The sequence below is a fragment of the Filicampus tigris genome, chromosome 3 (assembly GCF_054856515.1).
Source record: "Filicampus tigris isolate MCC_2025a chromosome 3, RoL_Ftig_1.0, whole genome shotgun sequence".
NCBI lineage: Eukaryota > Metazoa > Chordata > Actinopteri > Syngnathiformes > Syngnathidae > Filicampus > Filicampus tigris.
In genome coordinates this window covers 16,254,520-16,264,605 of record NC_141219.1, presented here as the reverse complement: position 1 = coordinate 16,264,605, position 10,086 = coordinate 16,254,520, and the positions used below count along the sequence as shown (strand labels likewise).

At 40.9% G+C, this 10,086-nt stretch overlaps 1 protein-coding gene across 1 annotated transcript; it reads right to left on the bottom strand.

Moving 5' to 3' along the window:
* Nucleotides 1–1,235: 1,235 nt before the first annotated feature.
* Nucleotides 1,236–8,306, bottom strand: LOC147150068 (fibulin-7). Its single transcript, XM_086026340.1, has 8 exons — nucleotides 8,147–8,306; nucleotides 6,693–6,852; nucleotides 6,421–6,591; nucleotides 5,885–6,010; nucleotides 4,612–4,794; nucleotides 4,395–4,532; nucleotides 2,577–2,712; nucleotides 1,236–2,300 (listed from the first exon to the last, which is right to left on the bottom strand). Exons 1-8 carry the CDS (start codon nucleotides 8,213–8,215, stop codon nucleotides 1,937–1,939), a joined length of 1,347 nt encoding a protein of 448 aa, XP_085882466.1. The 5' UTR covers nucleotides 8,216–8,306; the 3' UTR covers nucleotides 1,236–1,936.
* Nucleotides 8,307–10,086: the final 1,780 nt, after the last annotated feature.

Sequence of the window (10,086 nt, the reverse complement as noted above, 5' to 3'; positions counted from 1 at the left end):
ACACACAAACACACGCACGCACACACAGAAAGATGTCAAGAGTTACCATTTTCCTACGACTAAATCTAGTTGCTAAAGTAACTATTATTTTAAATTTCTTTGTCAATTAAAATGAGGTAGAAATTACTTTGGAAGCAAGGGTGTGTGCAATTACTATATGTGAACAGAAGGGGGCAATGTAGTTCCGTGTTTTAATCCATCCATCCATCCCTGATCGGATCCGCTTATCCTCATGAGGGTCGCGTGGGTGCTGGAGCCTATCCCAGCCGTTTAGGGTACGGCGGGGGACACCCAGAATAGGGCCGGTGGATCGCGCCTGAGATACCGCCCAGAAGTTATGCCCAGCTCTGTTATTGACTAATAGAAAGCGTTGAAAATGGCTTGCGCTCTTTCAGAGAAGTTGTGTATTAAGACAGGAATGAAAACAGCAGGCCTGAGCCCACAACCTCTTACAGGGAGACTCTTATCAATTAATTTGGCATTAATCAGGAACAAGTTTAAAATTAAAGTGTTTGCTAATCCCTGAAAGACAGACACCAAGATACTCATTTAAGAGAGAGAAAGTGGAAGAACATTGAGAGAACTATTGTGTAATGTAAATAACAACAGCACTTTAATTCAGTCAGCATCAGGTGATGACGACTGTCCAGTGTTCTTCTATTTGGGTTTCTCCATTCAGCCACCGCTCTCTGTCTACCTCCTTGTGCATAGTTTCTATCTGCGCTCAGCATGCAACTGCAATGAGGGAAATGACGCCTCAGTCTCTGGGCCCAACTGTGTTGTCATGACTCAAGTCTCAGCCACGGTGCTGAACATCATCTGTACCTGAACACATCCTGTTTGGTAGCAATATTCATTCACAATCCACAGGTACATATTTGTGCTTGGCAGTTCTTGATTGGAATAATGCATAAATTTACAAACCATTTATGAGTATACAGTAAATGTATCGGACACAGGCACATGCACTGTGTGAACATTTTGCACAAACGTGCTTATTAAGGTGAATTTAAGCACTCGGGTTATTCATGCACTGTAAGAGCATAGTAGCTCTTTGAGCAGCCTGTATTTGACGATCTGTTTGCAGAACAGCCCTGCTCTGTGGGCTCTTTCGACACAGAAAGTGTTACAACAACTCACATGCGCCTCTCACTTCATGAAGGTCTAATTCAAAGACCTGCACCCCATAATGATGTTTTTACACATTAAAAAATGACCACGATTTTTTTTTACACACGTTGTAATTTATTTTACAGATTTTTTTTTACTGGGGGGACATAAATGTTCACATCTTCAAACATACATCAAAATGTAAAGGATTTGTGACATCGCATCTATTGTAACATACTTCAGGATGTGAAGGTCGAGTGCTTCAATCAGCTAACGCTTTTGACAATAATGTCTATAATAGGTTTTCCCAACCTTTATTGAGACAAGGCACCAATTTTACATTAGAAAAATCTCACGGCGCACCACCTGACAAAAATGTCACAAAAAGTATATATTCTGAAATAATAATGATCTTGTCTCATGTAATGTACTCACAAATTGACTTACTGCACTGAGTGTGAAATCTGGGCCAGTTTAATTTAACACAAAGCTATTCTTCTGTTGTATGACTGGCTACCGATTGATACACTGGTTTATGGAACCCTTTGCCATCTAATGGAAGAGCCAGATCTGGGCATTCTGTCTGTATTTCGTCAATATTTAATTTACATCGACTACACAATTAATATGTTTTGCTGAATCCACAAAAAAAAACTGTAATACATTAGCATTTCTGTAGCAACGTACAGATGTCTTCTACTTTGTAACAAATCCATCCGTTACATGAACAACTGTATTGTTAACTACATGAAAGGCAGTTTGCTGGTTTCTGTTTGTGTTAATAACCATTCAGGCTGTAACTTTGGACCCTCGCCCATTTTTTGTTTTAGAACTCAAATGGCGAAACAAACATGGTGACTTTTGTTATGTACCTGCCGAGCTGGACTCGTCTCTCCAGCTCACTCATTTCCACCTCGGCCTCCAGAGTGGCAGGGCCCTGCACAGGGCTGCTCAGCATCAGCTGACCTGTCAGGCGATCCGAACGCTGGACTGTGAAGTGGCGCCGAACTTGCCTTCCACCCAGCAGAGAGAAGCGAAGCGTGTCACCTATCGGGCGCAACGCTGAAACCCGGAACATGACGCGGGGAGCGGACAGGTTGGATACGACTGCCAGGTAATGGTAGGAGAACGAATTTGGAGCCTGAGAACACAGCTTGTTGTCCACAGGACAGGGGTTACGCTCACAGCGCCTTGAAAGAAAGGATAACAAGAGTAAGCGGAATAACAATGTTGAAATTGTTTCGATACAATACAGGAGTTGTCGAACATTTTGGTCAGAAAGGTAAAATTACATTTATTTTTGGGGTTCTAGTTTGCAGTGGTCTGATGGGCGTAACATTTAGTGTCAATTAAAAATGGTCATTTTATCTTAATAAAAATAAATAATTCCATTTTTGTATTGTATCTCCAAGAATTGTAAATATGTATTTAATGTTTTGGGTAGTGAGTGCAAACGTCAGGCTTACATCGGTGATGTTTTGACATAAGTGGCATGAGGATTCTTTGGACAGTCCACACGAACACACTGGAAACCTCCATATGTGTTGATGCACGTCTGCTCTCTGGTGCAGTTGCTTTGTCTGGTGGCACACTCGTCAATGTCTGCAAGAATGCAGAGACAGCATGGCAGGCACAAAGGTATCATTCATCATACTTCTTGCATGAGAAATCAATTCAGATGTGTAAACAAACTGAAGGAGTGAGCTATGCGGAATTTATTATGGTAACTTCTACATGACCTGAGTACATGACTTGGAGTTAGTTTTTGCGGAGGAGAGGAAGCTGTTACACCATAGACCATTTGACCATGACGTCACACACACCTTTGGGTGGCAAAAGGTCAGATGGCACCATGCGTACACTGTGCTAAATGAATCACACAGTACAACAGATGTTTCCTTTCATTACTTTATCTTTACCTCCATCTTTCTTCCATTTTCCCACTTTTCTACCCTGTACGACAGACATTTCGAGTTGTTTTGACATGTTTACAAAGTTCTATTGGATCACATCCAATAAACCTCCCCTCACAGAGACTGATCACCCGGAGGAGAATGGGGACTTACTGTATACCAGGGATGTCAAACTAATTTCTGTCACGGGCCACGTCGTAGCTATGGATTTCCTCGGAGGGCTATTATGACAGTGAATCCATTTTTTGGGGGGTGGGTCTCATATCATCACATATACAGTACACAAGAAAATGATGGATCACTAGTTTTGAAATCAGAAGTCAGTGAAGAAAAATGTTTGATCAACTATTTTTAGTTATTTCAAAAGGCTGATTAGTAACAAAAAAAAATGGCATTTTCATGTTATTAATTCATTCAGTACCAGACTTTTTCATACCCTTTGTGAAATGACATATAAATACGTCACTGGGATAGAATGAGTTAAAAGTGAAGACAATTTGCAATTTTGGTATTTTAGCAAGGAACATGAAGCCAACGCACATGATTTGCCTTCATGGGACACATAAAATGAGGTGGCGGACCAAATCTGGCCCCCGGGCCTTGAGTTTAACACCAGTGCTGTATACAGATAAAAGTCCAGTGTTGAATTGACCCCAACAGAGTTGATTTCAACACTTTTTCAGAATGTATATACTGTACAGTAGCTCCACACTCTCCAGAGTTAAATCAACACTTTTAAAATAGTTAAAATATTTAACACTGGGAGGGATTACATTTTTAACTCATTTAGCAGAGCTAAATTAACACTACAGGAGTAGGCAAGTAACTCTTCTCAGACACATTTTTCCCCCTCTCAGTAAATGTTAGTTTAACTCTTTAAAAGTTCAACCTGACTGAGATTACATCTCTCCCCAAGTCAGTGGTGCTACCCAATGAGCACATTCAGCTATTACAATACACAGAGATGGACATTGCGTCCGAGGGACGGCATGGTCCATCCGTACCTCATGGACGGACGCCCATTTTGGGGATGGAGGATGAGATGTTTTTTTTGTTTGTTTTTTTTTAAAAGACGGACTAAGCAAGGACGGAAGTGGATTTTCGTCCATCCCTGTAATCGTCCCTAACTCTTGTCAAGTACCGACTGATGTGCTGTTTTGGCTTCTAACCTTCATACCTTTGCCCTTTGCATGCGAAATATGTCCTTGAAAATGCCTCCTTTACTAGTCCCGGACCATGTTCGGTTCACATGCCGTATGCCAGCGCCGACTGAATTCCGCCCGTGCCAGCTTCATGCCACATCTGGCCCAAATGCCTTTGCCATGTGTGATGCTTATACAATTTTGACAAGACTTCACAATAAAGATGCACCTTTACAGCTGCGTCCATCACGGGTCACATTATATCCAGCAGGACAGGTGCAGCGATAACCTCCAGCGGTGTTGACACATGTGTGTAAACAGAGTCTCCCAGCCTGTCCATTATGAAACAGCTCACATTCATCTACATCTGTAACGCACAACGCATACACTCAATGTGAAACCACGTCGCATGGGGTTGTAGTTTCGCCATCACATATTAGTCATACCAGTGCAAGTGGTGCTGTCTCTGCCGGAGATGGTGTACCCTGGCTCACAAGTGCAGTGGGTGGTCCCCTGCACGGTGCTGCAGCGTGATGGACGCACAAAGGACCCAGCTGTGTCAGCTGCCATTGTAGCAGCGGCAGAGGCTGGGGATGTGGCGGCGGAGGTGTTTGTAATGGTGGCAAAGTCTGCGGGGAAGTCAGAAACGGTCATTGGTAGTAGTTGTAGTTATGTTTGGCCAAGCTGGATCAACTCAATGGCGAAGTAATTTGGGATTCTAGCAAAATCCAGTGAGATCAAATAAAAGGGATGAATAAAAATGAAGGAATTCATAAAACACCTGATTTAAATGATCAGGATCGCTATCGGGCTAGAAGCCTGATAGTAGTTGCTTGCTGACGAGCTGATCATTTGAATCAGGGGTGTTGCAGCGGGGAGGTAAGGGAAAACAGGCAGGACAGTGGCACTCGAGGACCGGAGTTTGACACCTGCATTGCAGAGAATCAAAATGTAGGGAAGCTTTCACACAGGCAAAAAAAACAATTTCTCGGTTACAATTATTTAAGGTGGCATTGTTTCTGCTTTGCACCAGTGAGAAAACCTACTAGCCACAGGGAGCATAAAAGCCCATGCACGAAGCCCAGAGTGCACACTACCCACTGAATGATTACATCTTAAAATTGATGGAGAAACGAAAGGGGAAAAAAAGCTAAACAAACAGGGCTTCAGACATAAGGTCTCTTTGTATTCCACAGATGTGCATCGGGGAGCAGACAGCCACTCACCCAGAAACTGTCCAGGACTTCAGTCTTAAATTCAATAAATCCTACTTTGTGGGTTATAGCATTCGTTTGAATTGGCAAACCAAACCACTGAGCAGAGTAATCTTCATATGTAGACCAGGGAATGCCTGTCTTAAAAAAAGTGTTGTCTTTGGATTTGGATTTACATAAATCTGTGGTAGACTTTCTCCAGACACTTCATTAGGTACACCTCGACAATCCAATGATATCCAAAAGCAAGAGCTGTATCAACAATATTGTATGCACAATGCAATACAACATGCAATACAAAATAAGTATTGGGAAGTATTAGTATTTAATTAACAATGGTTTGTTTGAATATTGTAGTTGTAGTGTGCAGTAGTGTTGAATTCGCATGCGTCGTATGTTTAAAAAAAAAAAATCCCTCATTTCGCTGAATAATGTAAGAAACATATACATGCATTCCATATCCATCCCACCAATGCAGTGAACTTCCACAGTAAATTATACATACATGTTGGCACAGGGCTTTGGCAGGTCTCACCAGCCCAGCCTTTAGGACAGATGCAAGAAAACTGGTTAACTTCATCCAAACACGTTCCACCATTCAGGCATGGGATGGACGCGCACTCGTTGACTTCTGAGTGAAAACAACCAAAACAAAAGAGGTTTGTGTGAGGAAAAAATGTGTGAAGACAATATTTGAAGATTGATTTAATAAAAGTATGGTATACTAACTGTGACAGTGACTGGAGAACAACTAGCTGACAAAATAAAGTCATCTTAATTAAATGTTGGGTTGTGTCTTCCTAAAAGTAACAATATATTGCAATTTTGCATTAAAAGCATGGGGAAAAAACATGGGAAAAATACATCGGCTTACCACATTTTAATCATGTGCAACCGATGTACATGTTCGAATTAAGTAAATCCAAAAGACATATATATTTTTTTCAGTGCGTATAAGCTTCTTTGATAAATGACCAGAAAAAGGAAAGGCAAATACGGTCGTGAGTGTCACAGAGTGTTGGGAACGTTGGTCACTTTCACCTCTGCATATCGGCTGCTGGCCGCTCCAGCTCAGATTTTCCTGACAAATTCTGCTCTCTGTTCCCACAAGTTCGTAGCCAGGGTCACACAAAAAATGAACTTCATGGCCCATGCTGTGTGATTTGCCCAGTTTCCTCCCATTGTTTGGTACATCCAGTTTTGGGCAAGTACCTTGTAGAAATAATCAAATCGAACATGAATATTTAGCTTGTTCTATCACATTAATACAGTGGTATTTATTTTAATTCATTGTTTCCAACTTTAGAACTTACTGTTTATGATTCTCGTAGAGTGCTTCCCTGTGCTACTCTGCAGGAGGTTTATTTTCTTCCTCAGGTTGCGCAGGCTCTGCAAGTAAGAGGCTTCATGAGCTGAGAGAAGTTTCTGGATCTGTTTCAGGGATCCTTGTATTTCCAGTCTGCTTGAACAGTCCTGCAATCCAAAAGTGACACCATCAGTTGGTTATTACTCACTTCACAAACCCCCCACAAAAGCTCAAGGTCTGATCCACATCAGTGCAATATATATTATATATATATACATATAATATATATTTTTGGTCAGACCCTGTGACTCTCAAGTCACAGGGTCTGACCAAAAATGCAGTGTCAATGTTGGGACTGAAACTTTCAAATCATCTCTGTTGCAAATGTGAGTTTGTTGAATGTCAGCGCGGTACAGACTTGTTCTGTTTGATATTGAAGAAAACATACTTGGATCAAAGTGTGCTTGTCCAATCTAAGTATTTGCATGATGGAACATCTACTCACACAATCATGTACTGTAAGTCAGAAACCAAATGTTCCCAGTTTAGTTCTCAGATGCGGTTTGGTCGGTTGACGAGGATAAACTTATGAAACTGTACAGTATCATATCAGGGAAAATGAATGGACTCAGTAAAAGCTATGAAAATGATGCTATAAAAAAATTACGTATGGTTTGCCACTCACTCACCACTTGCTTAATCAAACCTGAGAATTAACATCTTTATCAAGATACTATTAAGATACTTTACAGTATTGAAATGCACTAATAGGTTCTCACCTTTTGCCCTCCTCTTTCAACAGCGTAATTTCCCCCTTGCCCCATCACCTCATGCTTGTTTTCAGGCAACCAAAAATGTGTTTTCCAGCAACAGTTACATAAGAAGAGTCAATATTTGTTGGAAACATTTCTGATGTGGACAGCAGCAAGGTTTGGAGAGGCTTCAGCCATTAGGGGCTTGGCTGGTGTTTATAGTGTATTTGTCAAAGGCCTCTTTCTACCACATTTCACATGTATGGTTGACGTTAGCACAGCGCGTAGGAGGCACGCAAGTATGCAGTGCAAAGTTGTTGTACAGGTCCCCCATCCCCTCATTTTTGTCTCTTCCCCATATGTATTAATAGTATACTGCACAAGGAAACTGTACACTCACACTGTATATCCTTATCAACACAAACTGTTGACAGAATTAAACAAGTTGGCAATTTAGTAAAACTAAAGCAATTACAAACATTGACATTTCTGCAAGTTTTGTTTTAACTAAGAGGTTATGACAATCAACATTTCTTAGACACTGATATATTCAGCGTATTTATAATCTGGTGTTGACATGCAAAGTGAGTCTAATTCAAAGTTTGCTTTAGTTTGTGACGCCAGGCACAAGATTTCCCAGCACAACTCTTTGAATATAAATTACAGTCTAAGGTTAAACTTTCTAAATCCTCTAACACAGTGCACTTACCTGTCCAGAAGAAGGAGGCAGCGACCAGAAGCCAAGCAGAGTGATTAAAGTCGAGACTGGCACAAACATGTTTAAATTCTAATCTCAGTGCAACGCGGAGAACGTGATCAGATCTATGATGCCTGAGGCAGTTTGAACTTGGAGTGGGCAGCCCAACTCAGTGTTCAAGGACTCCTCCAGGTGAGTGACAGACCACACTAGGCCAGTGGAGAAGTTACTGTGGAATGTTGGCTTGAAGAGCCAAGAGCCAATCAGAAGATGAAGATATGTTCCCTTCCACTTAACAAACAAATTTGACGTGTACTTGCTCAGCGTAGGTTTATTTACAGTTTCTTCATGAATAGGTGAGCTGGTTCTGGATGATACATACTGTATATGTATTCTTTAACAACACCATGCAAATATGGAACAACAAACAGTCTTGAAAAACATAAAGCAATGTTTTTATGGTGATGGGTTGTTAACTCCAGGTAAACAGCTGATGCTGAAATAACACACCGATTGGACACTCCATTACATGCACTGTATATAAAACACATCATTGGTGTCGGGTGGAAACCTTGTATGTGCAAATATGGTCAACTTTATATTTTTAACTTGCCATCACTACTATTGGCCTCCCCCCAAGTCGTCTGTTATTATTATGCAATGTTAACAAATTGACAGTGTTAAAAATGACTTTAAAACATTTGATTAGGTTTCTTGAACGCTTAAAAAGGGGAAGTCAACCCAAACATATTTTTGTGGGATATAAGTTAAGCAGCAAAATGCACTCGTTTTTAGCCATGTCTGAAGCCGGTGTACTTTGATATCTATATTTGTTAAATAAAAAAATAAAAAACGGCTTGTTTTCTGACTCTGAGCTGTGATTGGTCGTTGTGAGCAGTTGTGATGTCATTTTCAGTCGACAGAAGACTAAATGGCCGCCCCCAGAGATGGCTAAAAACGAGTGGATTAACATTTATTCCACAAACGCAATATTCATCAAAATGCCCTGTTTCAACAAGTGGGCTTGCATAGAACATATTCCTGAGAAAACAATGTTTGCGTTTACTTCCTTTTTAACTTGTCTGAGAAATTCATTCTGCGGGAGACAAAAATCTAAATATTTTTCAGACAATAACAAATGAAAATAGTTTCTATTGACAAAATTGAATAAGCCTGTTTTGTAAAAAAAAAAAAAAACAGATAGCTGTAATGCTTCCATGCAGAACGAAGCGGTCGGCCACAAAGGTAAATTGTGTACAGATTAATTTCCAGAGTTGGGCATTCCGTCTGATTGATGGACCGGGTCCGTCTGTCCGTGACTGATGGACGTCCGTTTTGCTGACATTAGATGATAGACGGGAAACTTAAAAAAAAAAAGTCAGACTAAGCACAGACAGAAGTGAATTTTCATCCGTCTGTGGTATCATCACTAATCCGGTCAAATTTGAACAGACCTCACAGTCCATCACTGACGGACGCCCGTTTTGCTGACAAGAGACGGAAACGCGACCCAGACTGCATTGAGTGTATATGTACTGTAACATGGCAACCAAAAACGTGGCGGTATGCACCAAAGAGAGAATCACTAGTTTGTCAGGCTCAGAGAGCAACAACTAATTAATTAGAAAAGATGTAATTAAGTAGCTTTGAATACAGAGACAATTAAGTTCTTATGAGCTAAGTTCTGTGTGCAAATGAAAGTTTAGTTGGACTCTCCGACAGACGGCCGTTAAACATTAGAGGCGGACCGGCTTAGAGATGGGTACTATTTCCCCCCCCCCGGAGAAAAGGCAAATGACAGACGACGCTGCAGACGGATGACGAATAACGGACACTCAATTTTTAATAAAATGCCCAGCTCTGACGATAACAACATTAAAATGACAATCTCGACAATGATTAAAAGACAAAACAAAAAAACCCAGTCATGAAATCCAATCAGAAGGAAACAT

Bases quoted from the DNA above. Each gene is read 5' to 3' on its own strand.
- LOC147150068 (XM_086026340.1), bottom strand. From the start codon at position 8,215: ATGTTTGTGCCAGTCTCGACTTTAATCACTCTGCTTGGCTTCTGGTCG. The intron at 6,853-8,146 runs GTAAGTGCACTG...TTTGGATTGCAG, and splicing joins TGCCTCCTTCTTCTGGACAG to GACTGTTCAAGCAGACTGGA. The intron at 4,795-5,884 runs GTATGTATAATT...ACTTCCCCGCAG, and splicing joins CCAAAGCCCTGTGCCAACAT to ACTTTGCCACCATTACAAAC.